The following is a 22,233-nucleotide window of genomic DNA, read 5'->3' as shown; positions in this document are numbered from 1 at the left end:
ATTCTTTGGAACTGAATATAGCATTTTAGCCAGTCATAGTAGCCCTAGTAGATTTTTTCAAAGGTGATAATTATCATCCAGTTCAAGGATAGGCAGCCTATGGAATTAGACACTTAAGGCATTTGTTGGTGATAGCAACCCTCTGCCATATACTACATATAACATGTTGCCATGTGCCTATATATACACAGAGAAAATTACATGTGTGTGTATATATAGATAGATAGATAGATAGATAGATATAGATATAGATAGATATATAGGCATATACCCATACTTTAGGCATGCCAGTGTTGCCCACAGACATGAGTTAAAATCCCACTGTGTCCATTATTAACAAAACAGGAAAGATAAAAGCAGTCCTTCAGTATGATAGTCTTCTCTTGCTTCAAGTACTATGTATCATACAATTATACAAATAAAATGACTAATCATATCACAAGATTCCCTGACATATATAACAAATTCATTAGTGGCTTTTACGGTTCATTGTACTAACTACAAAGGGAGAAGGGAAAGGAATAAATAATTATGTAGTGAGGTAGCCCCATTTTATAGCTGAAGGAACTGAGGCAAACAGAGGTTAAGTGACTTGCCTAGGGTCACACAGCTAGTAAGTGTTTGAAGCTGGTTCCAAGCCCAGGGCTCAATCCACTGTACTACCTAGCTATCTATATGAAGCAGAGGGGATGTCACTTGTAGGGAGGTTGGATGAAATCATGTAGATTACATAATGATATAATATAAATTATTATATATTATAATAATATATAATATAATAAAATAAAATAATAAAAATTATGTGTGCTTCCCCCTCCCCCACTTTCAGGCTCCTCGTAGTTTAACCTTTACAGCAAAGCTGTGAAAATTTCTCATACTGAAATAACGGAACCTGCACTTAAAAAACAAACAAAAAACACCATGATGTAGTGATCTGACTTTTAATAAAGCCACAAAGAGTACTGTTAAGATTCTTTTTCTTGCCAAAAGCACCATATAATGTTAAATGGCCATGTGAGGTTTCATGTTTGTTTTAATTCTGCTCTAAAAGATGTAAGTGATATGTACCACAGTGTAGAGATGATGTTAAACCTTCTACTTTATCAAAGAAAAAAGGGTGCAGTTCAGCAACTGAATTCTCTGCAAGCAGATACTCTACAAGGGAAAAACACTAAGAATATTTACACTTTCAAACAACTGCTTTGTTGTGTGGCTAATCAGTGTGAAAACACTCTTCTCAGCAACTCCAAGAATGTTTCAGTCAGCCAAGAAGAATTTAACCCAGGTGCGATTTTATTTTCTTCATTAAACAGCTGACCCCAAAACCCATGGGATGGGGTGGGGGAGAAAGGGGACTTGGAAGTCTTCTAGCCTTAGCAAATCAGCCAGCCAGGACACCAAAGGGCAAGTACCACAGACTCATGGTCAGCACGTGACTCCAACCAACCTCGGGTCTGTTAATAGGTTGAACAAGTTTTCTGAGTGAATCACCACATGCAGTTTGGAAAATATGATACACAAGTACTGACACATTGATAGGATTTGCAAGCAAGTTTAGAAAATGGTCCTGCAGTCCACCTTCACTCATTGCACACAAGCCCTGTTAGACTCAGCAGGAAGGGTGTCATTTTCTCAGGTTCCATTGACCTGCCTTCTCATTAGCAAGATTCTACAGCTGGTTGTAATAGGAACCCTGATGTCACTGAGTCAGTCATAACAAAAAAAAAATCTGTCTTGGTTTTTGGAATGACATTTTTTTTAGTCATTTTACTTAGACCTACCTCTCCACAAGTTATTCCTCAAATTCTGTTGCCTTATATGTGCCATATTCACACTTTTCAAGACCTACGACTCCATTAGATAATTACAAAGGTTAGTGAGTTGTGGGGCTTGTCTAAACCTAGTTTGAACCAAGCACTCCTCCTTCTTTTCTTGTTTGTGTTGAGTCATGCCCCAAATCTGACTTTCTGCACTAAGTGTTTCCCTTCTTGGACCTGGTAAGCCTGCCAAGTCCAGAACAAACTCAAACTTTCTCACCACCAGCACTGTTTAAAAGTGATAAAGAGATACCCGAAAGAGGGCCCACTGTTAAATATTACTACTTGTAAATTACTGAGATTAATATGCAAATATTGAAATTGGCATTTACTTGTGAGTACTTCAGAAGTTTACAAGAATTCCTCTTATTCCTATCTTATACAGGAAAAGAGTTAGGGCAAGAAAAAAATACATATATATACATATTTATATTTGGAAGCAAATGGGGTTAAATGACTTGCCGGGGTCACACAAGCTAATAAGTGTCTGAGGCCAGATTTGAAATCAGGTCCTCCTAACTCCATGGTTGGTGGTCTATCCACTGAGCCATCTACATGCCCCAACATGTTCTTTTAATGTATATTATTATGAGAGAGCTCTCTGAGCAGTCACATTGCATGCTGTCCCCTTTTATTCTTCATTGGAATAATTTATTACTGAGTTGGAATTTTTTTTAATAGTGTCTTGTTCTCTTGAGCTATCTTTCAGTTTGGAATATCAAGCAAGGTCTATCTTTTATCTGAACTTTCTGAAATATGCTCTCCTAAAGATTAGGGTCTATGTTTAAATATGCCAAAATCTTCCCTGTCTTGACTATCATGAGCTCCAAGATGGCATGCACAATTTCTCTGAAGATTACTGTCATTTTCAATTCAACAATCACTTCCTCTTTGTTGGTAAGGATTAGATCCAGAGGAAGTTATCCTTATTAATGCTGTTTCCTTCCTATATGTGGAAACTTTAGCAAAGCAAGTCAAGAATTCATTAAAAGCTCTGCTTTTAAAGGGGGAAAAAATCTCCAGCAGATATATGGGTAGCTGAAATAACTGGCACAAACATATTTCACTTGTATATCAGTTTAAAAAAGAAATTTATTGGGAAAGTGTCCATTTCCTTCAACTGGCTGGTTGGTGTATAGGATGCTCTCACAATGATATCACTTCTACCTCTTCCTCTTTTCTTATACTCACTCTCAAGCTCTCCAATGTGCTTTGCCTTCATGTTCATCAGCTTCACAATTATATAGCTAAAGAATCCCTTGAAAGAAAAAAACTTTCTTACACTTCTTTCAATTCCAAGCACTTACCAGAGAGCCTAGTACATGTACATACTTGATAAATGCTTGCTGACTGATATATAGTGCTCCTGTTATAGCTTTTATAAGATCCATTTCTTAGGGACAAAGAACAATCTTCTGTTGCCCTCCTATCCCAATGACTTTTTTTAAAAATTTATTTTGATTTATCAACAATCACTTCCATATGCTTTTGAGTTTAAAATTTTTCTCCCCTTTCCTCCCCACCACCCTCCCCGAGACGGTGCACAATCTAATATAGGCTATACATATACATCCCAATGACTTTCAATGTTATTTAAGAAGTCATATTTAATTCCCAGCATTAAAACCTCCAGTCTATTTGTTCATTGCACACACACTCCATGCATCATTTCATATGTGTCAGACACATACACACACACACATATGAGGCAGTGTAACTGCCATTCCCCCTTCTTAGTTATTTATATAAGTACCTCTAAAACCACCGTTAGCTCAGATTGTCAAAATATTTTTGGATCTGGATTAGCTTCAGGTCATACTCTTTTCAAGATATACCTGTTGACTTTAATAGTGTCTGGTATAACAATTATGGCTGACCATTTTCCTTTCTACCATTTATTCTTCTCCTTTTTCAAATCAAAGCCCTCTTAAACTTGGGGAAAAGATATTTTCCCCAGAATTCATGTTATGTACTCAGTCTCTACTAAAGAAACTATCTTTCTAGAAGCATTAGCTACAGCCTCCCATCCCCCAAATAAAAATCCTGCTCTTCAACATCAAGGAGTATACTTGCAAATAATTCCTTTTCATTAAAAATAAAGTTTAATATTAGACTTTCAGATACCTTAAAACATCTGTGTTTTTCACACTTCAACATCCATCACTGCAGGAAATTACTAGCAAATATTTATTGAGTGAAAATATTGAAATGGAATCATACAGTCAAATGACAAAAAGATAAAAAACAATTCCTCCAAATCTTAACTTGCTTCATAAAAACAAATGCTTGCTTCTTGAATTAAAGGAAGTATGGCTGATTCCAAACAAACAGAGGCCTAATATTTGACTATTGTGATGTGTTAAAATGTTAGTGATAACTTGTTCAGAAGATTAATGAAGAAATGGAGTTAAATACTTCCAAAATAAGGATTGAGAAGGGAAACAGGGTTTTTTGGCTATCTCTGGAAAAGATGCTTATGTCAACATTAGTTAGCTACTCAAGAAATTTCAAATCTAACTTAACTTTAAAAGAAAAAAAGACCTATGTGCCAATTTCCTACCCAACAGGTTATTCTTTGACTTGGTGATTCAATGAATTTAAGACTGAAAGGGACTTTAGATGTAATCTACCTTCTGATTTAACAGATGAGGAAACTGAGGCTCAGAGAATTAAGTGATTTGCTCAGGGTCACACAGGTGGTTGGCAGGTTATAAATTCCTTTAAGAATTCCAGAAAAAACTAACAAACTGGTAAGGAAATTAAATCTTATTTTGGTGGTTGCCTAAAAGGCTAGACATCAAAAGACTACTGTGAAGAGAAACTTTACATTAATAATGAAAAACAGCTTATTTGGAAGAAGGAGCTAGGTGTTCATTCCTTCCATTCTTCTCTGGGCTCTGCTCCTACCTCTCTGCATTTCTTTTTCTACCATGACTGACCAGTCTTTTCATCTAGGAAAATTACTCTACCTAAGCAGCCTTCTTACTCTGATAGGTGACTCTCCATCCCTGTAGCTCTTCTTCTGATTGGTCAGTTGCTCCTGGCACCTCTATTTCATCTTTTTAAAAAAATTATTGTTTATTTATTTTGGGCATTCTTTTCTTTTTGCATTTTGAGTTCGAAATTCTCTGCCTCCCTCCCTCCCCCACTTGCTGAAAAGATAATCAATATGATACCAATTATACATGTTAAGTCATGTAAAACACTTCCACATTAGCCATATTAAAAAAAAAAAGCAAAAAAATAAAGAAAGAGAAAATTATACTTCAATTTGCCCTCAGAGTTCATCAGTTCTTTCTCTGGAGCCAGACAGCATTTTTTCCTCCTAAGTCCTTGGGAACTGTCTTCGATCATCATATTCATCAAAGTAGCCAAGTCTTTCAGAGTTGATCATCATTACAACATCGCCATACTGTGCAGAATTATCTCCCAGTTCTCACTTCCCTTTGCATCACTTTATATAGGTCTTGCCATGTTTTTATGAAACCACCTCCCTTGTCACTTCCCACAGCACAATCATATGCTATAACTTGTTTGCCGTTCCCAAACTGAAAAGCATCCCCATAATTTTCAATTCTTTGCTACCACAGAAAGAGCTGCTAAAATATTTTTGTACATATAGGTCCTTTTCCTTTTTCTTTGATCTCCTTGGGATATAGACCTAAGAGTGATATTGCTGGATCAAAGGGTATACACAGTTTAATAGCTCTTTGGGCCTAGTTCCAAATTGTTCTCCAGAATGGTTGGACCAATTCACTACTTCACTGACAATTCATTAGTGTACCTATTTTTCCTTCATCTCCTCCAGCATTTGGTATTTCTGATAGGTGTAAGGCTGTACCTCAGAGTTCTTTTGATTTGCATTTATCTAATCATTAGTGATTTAGAGCATTTTTTATGATTATAGTTTTTATTTTTTCTTCTGAAAACTGCCTATTCATATCCTTTGACCATTTATTAGTTGGAGAATGGATCTTATTTTTATACATTTGACTCAGTTCTATACTGAGTATATATTTGAGAAATGAGGGCTTTATCTGAGAAACTTGCTATAAAAATCTCTGATATTACTTTACTGTCTATGGTCCATTTTAGCAAAATGGAGTTTCCCTGATTATTACTTTAATTAGGTCTCTTTTTGCTTTTGCTTTGTCTGAGATCATGATTATTATCCCTGAATTTTTTACTTTGGCTGAAGCATGTTAGATTCTGCTCTAGCCCTTTATTTTAACTCTGTGTGTGTCTCTTGTAAACAACACATTGTTGGATTCTGGTTTCTAATCCATTCTGTTATTTGCTTCCATTTTATGGGTGAGCTCATTCCATTTACATTCACAGTTATGATTACTGTGTATTTCCCTCAATCCTAATTTCTTTTGTTTCTTCTTCTTCTCTCTTTTTATCTTATCTCTCCTCAAAAGTTTATTTTGCTCCTAACCATTGCTTCCCTTAACTTGTCCCCCAGTTTATCATCCCCTCCCCTTCCCTTTCTCTTATCCCCTTCCCTTTCTCTTATCCCCTTCCCCTCCTAGTTCCCTATTGGCTGTTACATTTCTATATGCAAATGAATATGTATATATATTCTTCCCTCTTTGAACCAATTCTGATTAGAGTGATGTTTAAGCATTGCCTGCCACTTCCCACATTTCCCCCTTCACTGTAAAAGCTCTTCCCTGTGTGTCTCCTTTGTATAAGAAAAGTTTCCCTCTCCTGTCCCCCAATGCATCCTTCTTTCTCATCCCTTCATTTTAATTTTTTTGGGAAATCATTCCAACACAACTCACACTCATGCCCTCTGTCTTTGTAAACTCCTTTTTAACTACCCTAATAATGATAAAGATTTTAGGAGTTACATGTATCATCTTCCCATATAGGAATGTAAACAGTTTAACTTTATTGAGATCCTTATGATTATTCTTTCATGTTTACCTTTAAATGCTTCTGAGTCTTGTGTCTGAATGTCAAATTTTCTATTCATTTTGGAAAGTCCTCTATTTAATTAAATATCCATTTTTCCCTCTGAAGGATTATACTGTTTTTCTGGGGAGGTATCCTTGGTTATAATCTTAACTCCTTTGCCTTCCAGAATATCATATTCCAAGTTCTCTGCTCCCTTAATGTGGAACCTGTTACATTTTGTGTGATTTTGACTGTGTTTCAATAATATTTGAATTGTTTCTTTCTAGCTCCTTAAAGCATTTTCTCTTCTCTTTTTTTGGGAGTTGTTTATCCTTCATTTAAAAATATTTTTGTTTTAGTTTTCAACATTCACTTTTATAAGATTTTGAGTTTCAAATTTTTTTCTCCCTCCCTCCCTCCCTTCTTTCCCCTCCCCAAGATAATAAACAATCTGATATAGGCTATATATGTATAATCATATTAAACACATTTCCACACTAGTCATGTTGTGAAAGAAGAATGAGAACAAAAGGGAAAAACCATGAGAAAGAAAAAACAAAACAAAAAAAGTGAAAATCATATGCTTTGATCGGCATTCAGACCCTGTAGTTCTTTCTCTGGATGTGGATAGCATTTTGCTTGAAGTATTTTCTCTCTGACCTGGGAGTTCTGGAATTTATAGATATAATTTACATATAATATTATATAATATTCCTAGGAGTTTTCATTTTGGGATCTCTTTCAAGGAGGTGACTGATTGATTCTTTCAATTTCTATTTTATCCTCTGGATCTAAGACAACAGCAGCAACTTTCCTTGATACTTTCTTGAAGTATGATGTCGAGGTTCTTTCTTTAATCATGGCTTTCAGGTAGTCCAACAATTCTTAAATTACCTCTCCTTGATCTATTTTCCAGGTCAGTTGTTTTTCCAATGAGATATTTCATATTTTCTTCTATTATTTCATCCTTTTGACTTTGTTTTATCTTATCTTGATGTCTCATGGAGTCATTAGCTTCCATTTGCCCAATTCTAATTTTTAAGGAATTATTTTCTTCCATGAGATTTTGTACCTCCTTTTCCATTTGGCCTATTATGATTTTAAAGGAATTCTTTTCTTTCGTAAATGTTTTTTGTCTCTTTTATGATTAGGCCAATTCTGTTTTTTAAGGTGTTATTTTCTTCATTATATTTTGTGCCACTTTTACCAAGCTGTTAATTCTCTTTTCATAATTTTCTGGCACCATTTTCATTTCTTTTCCCAACTTTTCCTTCACCACTCATCTCTTTCATAACTCTTCCAAGAATTCCTGTTGGGCTTGGATCCAATTAGCATTTTTCTTTGAGGCTTTGTTTGTACCTGTTTTCACACTGTTGTTTTCTTCTGAGTTTATGTCTTGGTCTTCCCTGCCACCACAGTACATTTTTATGACCAAATTATTACTTTTTTAATCTTCACTCATTTCCCCAGCCTATTCCTTAGCTTTGAACTTTAAGTTAAAGTTGGGCTGTGCTCACCTGGGAGTGGGGAGGCACTGTCCCACACTTTAGCCTTTTTCATGTTGCTGTTTTATTTTTTTTTTATTTTTTTTTCTTCTTTTAGGCAATTGGGGTTAAGTGACTTGCCCAGGGTCACACAGCTAGTAAGTGTCAAGTGTTTGGTCTGAGGCCAGATTTGAACTCAGGTCCTCCTGACCTCAGGGCCAGTGCTCTATCCACTACACCACCTAGCTGCCCCTTCATGTTGCTGTTTTAAGAGCTAGTTCTGGGGTTCCAAAAGTTTTTGGTGCCTCCAAGGTGGTGTGATCCTGGGAGAGGTGTGGTCACTGCTCTCCTCGTCTGTGCTCTGGTCTTTAACCAGGAAGGGTCCCTGTTCCACTAATACTCCTATTTGCCTTGGAACTATGACCAGGGCCCCTGTTCCTTTGTGACCAACCCTCTAGAGTTCCTCAGTGCCCTGGAACTGCAATGTAGAACTGTGTATGGGCAATAGAGTTGCCAATCAGTGCCAGGTGTACCTAGTGCCAGCAAAGGATTCCCTGTATTCTCTTTCTAATCAGTTGGCTGATCCCCTTTTTAACATCTCAGGGCTCAGAGCTCCTGAAGGGACTGTTCCTGCAGCCAGTGTTGCTACAATCACATGTGTGGGCTCTGGACATATTTTCACCCTGGTGTCCCAAGCTTTTCTTGTCAAACTCTTAAGTTTTCTTTGGCTGGAATTCTGTTGGGTTGCCTCTAATCTGCCATCTTGGCCTGGCACCTCTATTTTAAAGAAGCTTACCAGGTCAGTCATGTTCACTCTTTCATTGCTCTCTGAACTACACTCTTGACTCTCCAGATTTCTTTCTCCAACATGCCTTCACTCAGGTACCTCCCTCCACTTCTACTTTTCAGCTTCCTTTTATATGCTGTCTTCTTCAATTAAAATATAAGCTCCTTGAGGGTAAAGACTTTCTTTTCTTTTTTCTTGTATTTGTATTCCCAATGCTTATCACAGTGCCTGGCACATAACAAGTGCTTTAAAAACTTGTTGATTGACTGTATTATGATATATTATACAGAAATTTGTAAAGATGTATATTAAAATATTTTGAATGAAAAAAGAACACCATGAAGTACTCACAAGCAAGTACTTATGAGAATGACAGGACTGAGGGTTATAATTTGTACTCACAACTATACAAAAATAGATAAGTAAAGACTGGAAGAAAATTTGAAGTAATAGAAACAAATTCTTTTTATTGTGCATGTTTTATATAATTTTTATTACAAACAACCCACCCTTAAAAAAAAGTAGTCGGGGTCAAAATGAAGGCAGAAAAAAACTGGCAAACCCCCCCCCAAAAAAAAACTTACCAGCATATTTTGTAGTGTTCAATTCATCCATAGACCAAAAGCAGTAATCAAAGGCAAAAACCTGCATCAAGAGAACAAAAAAGATATAAAACTCTCCAGCAACCTTTCATTGCTATAGCATGCTCAAACTAAAAAAAAAACAAAAAAAAACAAAAAACCTAGAACTAAACTGATTGATACAGACTGGATAGATAAGAAATTCTATCTACCTAAACCTTTTCATTTGGAAGAACTGAAATCAAAGCCAGAATGAATTGCCTCGATGAATATTAAGACTTCTTTCAGATTGGAACATTTGTGTGTAACATATGACTTTACAGTAAATTCCTACTTAGTCAGAATTTAGATAAACAAAAGTTCGAGGAAGATGTTTTGCATTCTGCTTTATGAGAAAGAGGTAAGTGATAAGTAAATAAACTGATATTAGAAACTTACTCCCAAAGCAAGAGTAGCTAGGTGGCTATATCCTATACCTGGTGTCAGAAACCTTACCTTTGTTTCCTCATTTGTAAAATGGGGATAATAATAGCACCTACATTCCAGGGTTGTTGTGAGGATCATATGAGATATTTCTAAAGCACCCTCCACAGTGTCATGAACAAAGTAAGCACTACGTAAACGTTAGCTATTATTACTATTATTAAAGAAACTTTCTGTATATGTCAGATACTTTCAGTATATATGCAGATTCAGTTCCACATCTTATATTTACCACATCCAAAATATTATATAAAGAAATTTACGACTCTTGGACCTGGTAATATCATACTAGCAGGCCTATACACTAAAGAGACCAAATAAACAAAATAGAAAAAGGTCCTATATGTACAAAAATTGCTTAGCAGAACTATTTATTGTAGCAAAGAACTGAAAACTAAGGTGGGATCCATGTAATGGAAAACAGTTGAACAAATGAATGTAATGAAATATTTCTGCACTGCAAAAAATCATGAAAGGAATGGATTCAGAGAAATCTGGGGTGATTTCTATGAATATACATAGCACAGTAAACAAAACCAAGAGAACAATTTATACAACCTGTTGTTTCGATCTATACAACTACAACATTGCAAAGAAATGAAGGAAGGAAACAAGCATTTATTAAGTACTTACTATGTGGCAAGCACTGAGATTAGCACTTTATAAATTTTATCTCATTTGGTCCTCACCACAACCCTGGCAGATAAGTGCTGTTGTTGTTGTTGAGTAGTTTCAGTCACATCGGACTCTTTAATACATCGTGACCCCATTTGGGGTTTTCTTGGCAAAAATTTCCTTTTCCAGCTCATTTTACAGATGAGGAACTGAGGTAAACAGGGTGAAGTGACTTGCCCGGAGTCACACAGCTATTAAGCGTCTGAGGCCAGATCTGAACTCGGGAAGGTAAGTCTTCCTGACTCCAGCCTAACACTCTATCAACTGTACTACCCAGCTGCCTCAAAGAAATACAACTTTGAACACTTTAAGAATTCTGATGAATGCAATGACTAACCATGATTCCAGGAGACTAATGAAGCATGCTATACCTTTTGACAGAGGGAGGATAAAGTCAAGGTGCAGAATAAAACATACATTTTCAGACATGTCCAAAGTTGTATTTGGTTTGCTTGACTATGCTTACTTAGGAAAAGATCTTCTTTTATTTGGGTGGCAGGCAAGAATTGAGAGGGAAAAGAAGACTAGTAATAGTGATACAAAAAAAAGTGGATCATTAAGCATTTTTTAAATTCAGAATAGACAACAGAAGGCCAGAGGGAGACAGAAAAGTAGGACGACTTAGAAACTAAAGTGTTAGATTGATTTATATACTTTTTTAAAAAATGAACTGCACATAACAGAGAGTCATGATTTTGTACGAAAGTCTTTTTTTTCTATTCTTTTATATAACAATACTCACTCCATTCTGTATCTGCTTTTCTGCCTGATTTCAACTCCAAGGAATAAGATGCACCTCCCATTTCATCACCTCTAATCTCATCACCATGCCACAAACTCAGGTCTCTATGGACATGACTTCCCATGGAGCACCAACCTCCTCCCTATGTTTTCCTTTATACATGGCAGAACTGGACTTCTTTGCTCACTCTACTCTGCATTTATTGCTCTGCCTAATTTCAACACTTCAGAACAATATGTTCCAATGAGAGATATCCCATGGTCTCCCTTCCAACCTCCCCTCTACCCTCCATTACCTTCCTGTCTCTTTTGGGTGACACCCCCTTTCCTCCTTGAGGCATTGCCTTTCTTTTTATTGATCATATCCCCAGATCTCAGCACAATGTCTGGCACAAAGTAGGTACTTAAGAAATGTTTTATCTGATTTGATTGGACTGCTTTGTTGGTATTTATCAAGTTCATCATATCAAATAAGAAAAAGTATTAAAAAAAAATTCTGTATAATGCCAAGCTGATCTCACAATTCTTCAGCCCACTTAACTCCAATGACCATCAATTGTACTTTACTTCATCAGCTTACTAATACTTCCATGCTTGTGATGCGACTTAAATTTTATTTTTGTATCTGACCCATGCTCTCCTTAGTTAGTACTCTTGGAGGAAGAAGTGTCTACTCTTTTCAAAAGCTAATCCCTCTAACTTAAGTTTTCATCCCATGACCTCCTACCTGCAAATGAATTGAGCTTTTGATCCTGCTCTGGAAATTTTCATGGAATCTTTTTTAAAGTATAAAAATATACTTGTGCAAGAGTGATCAATTCTATTACCTCTCACATGCAAAAACAAGTGCATTGGGCTACAGCTTACTATTTTAATATGTTTAAAATTAGAAAGAGACAAAGACATTTCATAGAATCAGACTTGGCTGCTAAAAAGTCAAACTCCCTCCTCTTCTAGATGAGAAATTGAGGCACAGAGAAGCAAAGGGTCATATGGCTATGAACTGCCTGTGGCATAATGGTGACCTGGGTCTTCTTGACTCCCTGTCAGAAATCTATCTACAAGCTGAATCTTGATTTGAACGACTTCTCCAAGAACATAAAACAAATGAGTGGGAAAAAGTCATAGCTCATTTTCGCCTCTCACTTCAGCTGAACATGATCTTTCCCCACTTTGAATTCCCATAGCATTTCATTTATAACTCTCTAAGGGCATTTATCCCACGTTGCTTGGGTAGAATGTAAGAATCTTAAAGATAAGGGCCATATCCAAATCATCTTTGTATCCCACACAGCGTGTAGCACAGAGTAAATGTAAGGATTTTCTTTTGTTAATGGATTTTTATTTTTTTGTATATATATATTTTTTACATCACCTATATTTCCCTCTATTTCTTTCTTTACATCTTACCTAAAAGCTATCCCTTACAACAATTAAAATTTATTTTTAAAGAGGAGGAAGAGAACAAAATAGCAAAACAATCAACACATTGAAAAAAATATGATGCTATATGCAATGTAACATGTCTCCCCCCCACCCCATGCCTGTGTAGATGACAGAGTACATGTCGTGGGACCAAACATGTTTCATATTTTCACAACATCCAGTTTCAACTGTTTGGTTGTTAGTCTAATCCATGTACATTGTTTCAGTCTCTACTTCACTTTGCATCTGTTCACGATTTAAATAAATCTTTTCCATATTCTTCATATTTATCATGCCTGCCATTTCTTATATCACAGTAACAATTCCATTATATTTATGTCATATATTTAGCCATTTCCCAATTGATGGGCATCTACTTTGTTTCCAGTTTTTGCTATGGAAAGTGCTGCTATAAATATTTTGGTGTATATATGGGGCTCCCCCCCTCTCCCACTGACCTCCTGGAGAGCATATACCTAGCAATGGAATATCTGGGTCAAGAGGTATGGACATTCATTCCCCAAGTGATAAATGGTCAAAGGATATGAACGGCGAGTTTTCAGATGAAGAAATTAAAACTATCTATAGTCATATGAAAAAATGCTTTAAAATCACTATTGATTAGAGAAATGCAAATCAAAATGACTCTGAGGTACCACATCACACCTGTCAGATTGGCTAACATGACAAAACAGGAAAATGATGAATGTTGGAGAAGATGTGGGAAAATTGGAACACTAATACATTGTTGGTGGAGATGTGAACTGATCCACCCATTTTGGAGAGCAATTTGGAACTATGCCCAAGGGGCTATAAAACTGTGCATACCCTTTGACCCAGTACTATGGCTATATCCCAAAGAGATTATACAAATGGGAAAAGGACTCACATGTACAAAAATATTTATAGCAACTCTTTCTGTGGTAGCAAAGAACTGGAAATTGAGGGGATGCCCATCAACTGGGGAATGGCTGAACAAGTTGTGGTGTATGAATGTAATGGAATAGTATTGGGTTATAAGAAATGACGAGCAGGCCGACTGCAGAAAAACCTGGAAAGACTTGTATGGACTGATGCTGAGTGAAGTGAGCAGAATCAGGAGAACGTTGTACACAGTAACAGCACTTTGTGCAATGACTAACTTTGATAGACTTAGCTCTTCTCAGCAATTCAAGAATTTAAGACAACTCCAAAAGTCTCAGGATGGAAAATGCTATCCATATCCAGAGAAAGAACCATGGAGTTTGAATGCAGTTTGAAGCACACTATTTGCTCTTTTTTTCCTTCTGTTTTGTTTTGTTTCTTCTTTCTGGTGGTTTCTCCTTTTGGTTCTAATTCTTCTTTACAACATGACTAATGTGAAAATATGTTTAATAGAAATGTATATGTAGAGCCTATATCAGATTGCATTCCATCTTGTGGAAGGAGGGGGAAAAATTTAAAACTCAAAAGCCTATGGAAGTGATTATTGAAGACTAAAAATAATTAATTAAAATTTTTTAAAAAGAGCTATGGACATTTAAGCTACTAAAATAATGTCCAGAGTTGAGAGATGAAGCGTTCTGTGCAAGAAATGACAAGGCTAATATCACTGTATCAGAGACGTGTTCGTGAGGGGGAGAAGTGTAAGGTGAAAGAGAACTGGAAAGTGGAAAGGAGTAAGGTTATGAAGGGCTTTAAAAGACAAACAGATTTTATAGTTATCTTGGAGGCAAGAGGGAATCACTAGAAATAACTGAAGGGGGGAGAGAAGCTGGTTAAACTTTCCTTTCAGGAAGAACAATTTGATGGCTGAGTGGAAAATGGATTGAAATGAAAAAAGATTTGTGACAGGAAGCTGTTGTAATAGTCCAGGTGTGGAGGGAGCAGTGCCTGTCCAGATCATGGAAATGTCAGAGGAGAGAAGGGGTTTTATACAAGAAATACTATAAAAATAGAAATGGCAGGACTTACCAAATGCCAGGATTGGATATGAGAAGTAAGAATAAGGCATCAAGGAAAATACCTAGATTGCAAGCCTGAGTAACTTGAAGGATGATGGTACTCTCAACAGTAATAGAGAAGTTAGGAAGACAGGAAGGTAAGGAGGGGAAAGATAATGAGTTCAGTTTTTGACATGTTAAGTTTAAGATGTATGATAGCCAGTTTAATATGTCCAAACTATGAGACTGAAGATAAGGATAAGGATGAGAACTGGACAAATACATCTCTGACGATCATCTGCATAGAGATGAATCCATGGGCCCTGATGAGATCACCAAGTGAAAAAGTATAGAGGAAGAAAAAAAGAAGGCCCAGGATAGTCTTAAGGGACATCCACAATTAGTGGGCATGAAAACTGAGGAGTGGTCACATAGGTAGGAGGAAAACCAGGAGAGAGTAGTATCCCCAAAACCTAGAGAGAAGAGAATGTCAGGGAGAAGAGGGGAGCTGATCATTTCAAAAGCTGGAGAGAGGTTAAAAATTAAAAAAAAAAAAAGGATGGGAATTGAGAAAAGGTTATTAGATTTGGCAATTTCTAGGACTGTATTAAGTAATAATGAAAAGAAGGCTAGCTAAAGACTCTTCCTGTTTTCTGGAAATTTTCTGGTGTTTCTGAATCACAAATAAGGCTGGCTTTAGGTTTTACTATACAAACATATTTCTTATCATACTGAAAAATAGCTTTCTATGCCTATGTCTTTTAGGGTTTTTAGATTGAGTATTATATTTTTCCAAAGACTTCTACTGATATAAATATGAATTTTGTTGGTTGAGGGTTTAATATGATTTGTTAGTTTTTCTTAAAAAAAAAAAGAGATCATTTTCTAATGTTAAGCCATCCTTGCATCCTTAGAAGAAAGCAAACTTGCTCAAAGGATAGGTCATTTTTTTTTTAATTGCTGCAATCTTTTCATTAGGATTTCATTTGAAATTTTGGATCCGTATTCATTAATGATTTTGATCTATAGTTTTTTTCTTTATGTTTGTGTCACAAAAGCAGTTTAGAAGAAAATTTCATTTCTCAGTTTTTGAGAATAAGTTCTGTGGCATAAGTATCAATTGCTCTTTACATACTTGATAAAATTTAACTGTGAACCTATCTGGACTAAGGGCTTTCCCCCTGCTAGTTCTTCTATGACTTCTTCAAATTTATTTTTAAGATTGGATTAAGATCCCTAATTCATGTTCCATTCATTATATCATTCTATATTTTTTGTAGGTTATCACCTGTTTCCTTTAAATTCTTGATTTTGCTAGCATATACTGTATACAGTTCTAATCATTCTTTTTTATTTCTTCTTTTTTTTTTTTTTACCTTGCTCATTTTGGTAACTTGATTTTACTTTCCTTTTATTTTCTAGTCTTCTTGAGAGAATGTTGATTTCATTGAGCCTCTCTTTTTCATTTTGTTAACATATTTTCAAATATATAAATCTGCCTTAAGAACTACTTTACCTTTCTCAATCTTCCACTGACCGTTTTTCTTTTTCCTGTACTGAACTAAATAGTCATAAACAACTGTGGATTTCTAGGTTCCTCTGTCCGTCACAATTTTCTTTCCTGGGCTTCTCACACCTCCACAGCCAACTGTTTTCTTGCTGTTAATCTGATTGAGCATCAGTGACTGAAGATCCCCTTGAGACACTACCAAGGGGTTGACTCCTCAAGTTAGTGCCTAAAACTGAAGCCACCATTTGGAACATGAGGCCACCTCCTCTGCACTAGCACAGCTACAAGGTAGAGGGGTGTGTGTGTGTGTGTGTGTAGAATGAAAAATGAGGAGGAAACTAACAAACCTGTGGGCTTGTGTTTAGCTTTTGATTTTTTGTTTTGTTTTAAGAATCACCCTGTACTTAATTTTTTCAATTATTCTTCTTATTGTTATCACTCTACTTGGTGATGTTTTACTTGTTTATTTGAGGTGATGGAAGAGGAGTTGAATCCCTAAGTCATCTCTCACTCTATGTTCTTTGCTATGTTTAACTTCAAGGAATATTTATTTATGAATTTATTTATTTGGAGGCAATCTAGGTTAAGTAACCTGTCCAGGGTCACATAGTTAGTAAGTGTCTGAGGATAAATTTGAACTCAGGTCCTCCTGACTCCAAGACTCATGGGAAAATATTTTTTTAAGAAATTTTTTTTGAGAGATCCAGGGGGCAGAGCCAAGATGGTGGAGGAAAAGCAGTGATTGTCTTGAGCTCTCTCCCAAAGCCATCCAAATACCTTAAAAAATGGCTCGAAACAAATTCTGATGCAGTAGAAACCACAAAAAGACAGAGAGAAACAAATTTCCAGCCCAAGACAACCTGGATGGTTGATCAAGGTATATCGCGCTGGGTGGGGAGAGGAGTGCAGTTTGGCATGGGCATGCAGGCCGCAGCGACCCTGGAACAGGCCTCAAAGGACTCAATCGCGGACAGCTGTAGCAGTTTCCAGACTGCTCAAGCCCTGAATGCCAAAGACAACTTAAAAGGTCAGTGGGAAAAGTCTGTGACTGCGGTGAGAGAGGAGCTAGGTCTCAGCCGCAAGTCTTGAGCGTGGCCCTGGGGCTGCAGCTTTTTCCTGCCCACAGACTGAGGGGGAATCAAGTGACTGATCAGAGGGGGATTGCAAGGATCTCTTTGCCAGTGCGGAGGCAGGAATCTCTTGCTTTGCCTGTGCTTGGGGGCGGTTGGTCCCTGGGGCGAGGAGGAGCGCTGGTGTGGTGGAGCTTCTAGTGGCGGTGGAGAGAAAACTCCTTGCCCCTTATCATACCACCTTGGAAGAAGTGAAAATTTATAGGTTCCTAGAAGTATCTCTGAAAACAGCTGTACAAACCCTCGAAGCTTGGGACAGTACACTCTTCACATTGGAAGCAGATTTTTACCTTAACAAAGAGTTTAAAACAAGTAACTGGCCAGCATCATGAGTAAGCAGCGCAAAAAGAGTCAGACTATATTATCTTACTTTGGTGACAAAGAAGATCAAAACATACAACCAGAAGAAGACAACAAAGCCAAAACTCCTGTATCCAAAGCCTCCAAGAAAAATATGAATCAGTCCCAGACCTTGGAAGAGCTCAAAAGGGATTTTGAGAAGCAAGTAAGAGAAGTAGAGGAAAAACTGAGAGTGATGCAAGAAAATCATGAAAAACAAGTCAACAGCTTGCTAAAGGAGACCCAAAAAAATAATGAAGAAAATAACACCTTAAAAAATAGCCTAACCCAAATAGCAAAAGAGATCCAAAACACCAATGAGGAGAATACCTTCAAAAGCAGAATTGGTCAAATGGAAAAGGAAGTCCAAAAGCTCACTGAAGAAAATACTTCCTTAAAAATTAGAATGGAGCAATTGGAAGCTAGTGACTTTATGAGAAATCAAGACATTGTAAAACAAAACCAAAAGGATGAAAAAACAGAAGACAATTTGAAACATTTTATTGGAAAAATAACTGACCTGGAAAATAGATCCAGGAGAGACAATTTAAAAATCATTGGACGATCTGAAAGCCATGATCTAAAAAAGAGCCTAGACATCATCTTTCAAGAAATTATCAAGGAAAACTACCCTGATGTTCTAGAACAAGAGGGTAAAATAGAAATTGAAAGAATCCTCAGATCACCCCCTGAAAGAGATCCCCAAAGGAAAACTCCTAGGAATACTGTAGCTAAATTCCAGAGTTCCCAGGTCAAGGAGAAAATATTACAAGCAGCCAGAAAGAAACAATTCAAGTATTGTAGAAACACAATCAGGATAACACAAGATTTAGCTGCTTCTACATTAAGGGACCGCAGGGCATGAAATATAATATTCCGGAGAGCAAAGGAGATAGAATTACAACCAAGAATCACCTACCCTGCAAAACTGAGTATAATCCTGCAGAGGGAAAAATGGTCATTCAGTGACATAGAGGACTTTCAAGCATTCTTGATGAAAAGACCAGAGTTGAATAGAAAATTTGATTTTCAAATATAAGACTCGAGTGAAACATGAAGAGGTAAACAGGAAAGAGAAAACCATAAGAGACTTATTAAGGTTGAACAGTTTACATTCCTGCATGGAAAGATGATATTTCTAACTCATGAGACCTTTGTCAGTATTAGGGTAGGTGGAGGGGAAAAAATTATATGTACGTATATATAGATATAGATAGATAGATAGATAGAGGGCACAGGGTGAGTTGAAAATGAAGGGGTCATATCTGGAGAATAAAATTAAGGGGTGAGAGAGGAATATACTTGGAGAAGGAGAAAGGAAGAGGTAGAACGGGGTAAATTATGCCACAAAAAAAAAAAAACAGAAAAGAAAAGGCTCTTACAGTGGAGGGGAAACAGGGGGAAGGTGAGAGGGAATGAGTGAATCTTATTCTCATAGGATTTGACTTAAGGAGGGAATAACATACACACTCAATTGGGTGTGGAAATCTGTCTTACCCTACAGGAAAATAGGGGGGGAAGGGGACAAGAGAGTAGGGGAATGATAGGAGGGCAGATTGGGAAAGGGGGTAATCAGAAGCAAATACTTCTGAGGAGGGACAGGGTCAAAAGAAAGAATAGAATAAATGGGTGGGTGGGACAGGATTAAGGGAAACAGAGTTAGTTGTTCACAGCATGTCTACTATGGAAGTGTTTTGCATAACTGCACATACATAACCTATATTTAGTTGCTTGCCTTATCAGTGAGGGTGGGTGGGGAGGGAGGAAGGGAGAAAATTTGGAACTCAAAGTTTTAAAAACACATGTTTAAAAAAAATGTTTTCACACGCAACTGGGAAATAAGAAATACAGGAAATGGGGTACAGAAATCCATCCTGCCCTACAGGAAAACTGAAGGGGAAGGGGATAAGAGAAGAGGGGAGAGATAGAAGGGAAGGCAGACTAGGGAAAGGGGTATTTAGAATGCATGCCATCTTGGGGTGGGGGGAGGGGCAAGATGGGGTGAAAATTTGGAACTCAAAATCTTGTGGAAGTAAATGTTAAAAATAAAAAAATAAAAACTACCATTTAAAAAAAAAAGAAAATTTTTTTGAGAAAAGCTAAAATATGGAGAACTTCGAAAAGTACATACATCTTATTTAGTAAATGCTGATTCAAATTTGCAAATAACTTTTTCTCTAATGACTTTCATGACCAATCAAGAGTTCCCCAGTAAGATAATGAGAGTAGTGCACAGAAGGGTTTGGAAACTTAAGCACAATTCCAACTATCTAGATCCAGCTACGACCTCTTCACCTGAAATACAGAATACACACGAGCACTTCATTTCTGCATTTTGCTCACTGTATCAACTCTATATTTATTAGTCTCTCAAAATAGTCTCAAACAGGAATATTATTGGCTCCCAAACATAATACAATAGTGATTTCCTAGGTTCTTACACACACACACACACACACACACACACGGTCAATTTAGTCTACTTGTCTCTCTTTTCTCCTCTTCACTGTCTCCCTCCTCTCTCTTTGCAAATTCATTCAACTATTCATATCTATAGCCCCAGCTGCCTTTAAGAATCTCCTCTTTCAAATATCTATTTTTAAGTCTCATCTAACAAGACACCCTCTTTTGTGCAGTTTTGGCCACACTTCTCATTCTTCCTGCTTGTAGATATCATTTTGTCATTTTGGGGTTCTTTTATTTCCCTACTGAAGGACAGAGTAGGTATTAAAGACACCTGAATAAAATAGCACATCTTTTACACCATACTACCCAAATTAGGCCAAAGCAAAGAACAAAAGTCTTAAACTTATTTCTAGTATCTATATTTTACATTTCTTTGAAAGTGTTGGTCCTCTCTGCCTTCTATCTATTCTACAAGTATTTGAGGAGTGAAAACATGGGGCTTGACTTTGTTCCAAGTCCCTACTGAGGACCATGACAAGCAAGGCTATTGATAATAACCAATGAAAACTTTTTTTATGACTATCATTTTTTAATTTTTTCTTAGTTCTGAAGGGGTTTTTTTCCTATATATCATATTCATTTCCAAATATATCACCCTTTTTCTATCCCTTGTAACAAAGTTCAGAAATAAGAAAAAAGAAAAAGACCAGTTTAGCAAAACTAGGCAGCATTCTAGAGGCAGCTGGTGGTACAGCAGATAGAGCACTGGGCCTGGAGTCAAGGGGACTTAAGTTCGAATCTGGCCTCAAATACATACTACCTGTGTGACCCTGGGTAAGTCACTTAGCTGCCTCTTGCCTCAGTTCCCCCAAGTATAAAATTAGGATAGTCATAGCACATATCTCACAAGGTTGTAAAATGCACTTTTCACATTGGAAATTGAGGGGATAACCATCATTTGGGGAATAACTGAACAAGTTGTGGTATACGATTTTGAGTTCCAAATTTTCTCCCCATCTCATCCCTCCCTCCACCCCACGATGGCATGCATTCTGAATACTTCTTCCCCTAATCTGCCTTCCCTTCTATCTCCGCCCCCCCTTCTCTTATCCCCTTCCTCTTCTATTTTCCTGTAAGGGAAGATAGATTTCTATACTCTAATGCCTGCATATCTTATTTCCCAGTTACATGTGAAAACAATTTTTAACATTTGTTTTTAGAACTCTGGGTTCCAAATTTTCTCCCTTCGTCCCTCCCCACCTACCCTCATTGAGAAGGCAAGCAACTCGATATAGGTTATACAAGTGTAGTGATGCAAAACACTTCCATAGTAGTCACGTTGTGGAAAACTAACTATATTTCCCTTCATCCTATCCTGTCCCTCTCCCCGTTTATTCTATTCTCTCTAAGACCCTGTCCCTCCTCAAAAACATTTGCTTCTGAACACCCCCTCCCCAAATCTGCCCTCCCTTCTATCATTCCCCCTCTCTTATCTCCTTCCCCCTATTTTCCTGTAGGGTAAGATAGCTTTCCATACCCAACGGAGTGTGTATGTTATTCCCTCCTTATGCCAAATCCTATAAGAATAAGATTCACTCATTCCTTCTCACCTTCCCCCACTTCCCCTGCACTGTAAAAGCCTTTTCTTGTCTGTTTCATGTGAGATAATTTACCCCATTCTACCTCTCCCTTTCTCCTTCTCCCAGTATAATCCTCTCTCACCCCTTAATTTTATTCTTCAGATATCACCCATTCATCTTCAACTCACCCTGTGCCCTCTATCAATCTATTTATACATATAATTTTTTCCCCCTCCAACTACCCTAATACTGACAAAGGTCTCTTGAGTTACAAATATCCTCTTTCCATGTAGGAATGTAAACAGTTCAACCTTAATAAGTCCCTTATGATTTCTCTTTCCTGTTTACCTCTTCATGCTTCTCTTGAGTCTTGTATTTGAAAGCAGAATTTTCTATTCAGCTCTGGTCTTTCCATCAAGAATGCTTGAAAGTCCTCTATGTCACTGAATGACCA

General features: G+C 37.0%; 1 protein-coding gene across 5 annotated transcripts in view; it reads right to left on the bottom strand.

The window, feature by feature from the left end:
- Window positions 1-22,233, bottom strand: part of KIF13A (kinesin family member 13A) — a 241,287-nt gene that overhangs the window by 122,269 nt on the left and 96,785 nt on the right. For all 5 annotated transcript variants that reach the window (XM_027874865.1, XM_027875016.1, XM_027874940.1 and 2 more), the window contains one exon: window positions 9,572-9,632. In XM_027874865.1, coding sequence (XP_027730666.1) covers window positions 9,572-9,632 — 61 coding nt within the window. The remainder of the gene's footprint in view (window positions 1-9,571; window positions 9,633-22,233) is intronic.

The sequence above is a fragment of the Vombatus ursinus genome, unplaced genomic scaffold (assembly GCF_900497805.2).
Source record: "Vombatus ursinus unplaced genomic scaffold, bare-nosed wombat genome assembly UNPS02000577.1, whole genome shotgun sequence".
Classification (NCBI taxonomy): Eukaryota; Metazoa; Chordata; class Mammalia; order Diprotodontia; family Vombatidae; genus Vombatus; species Vombatus ursinus.
This window is presented reverse-complemented; position numbering and strand designations above follow the sequence as displayed.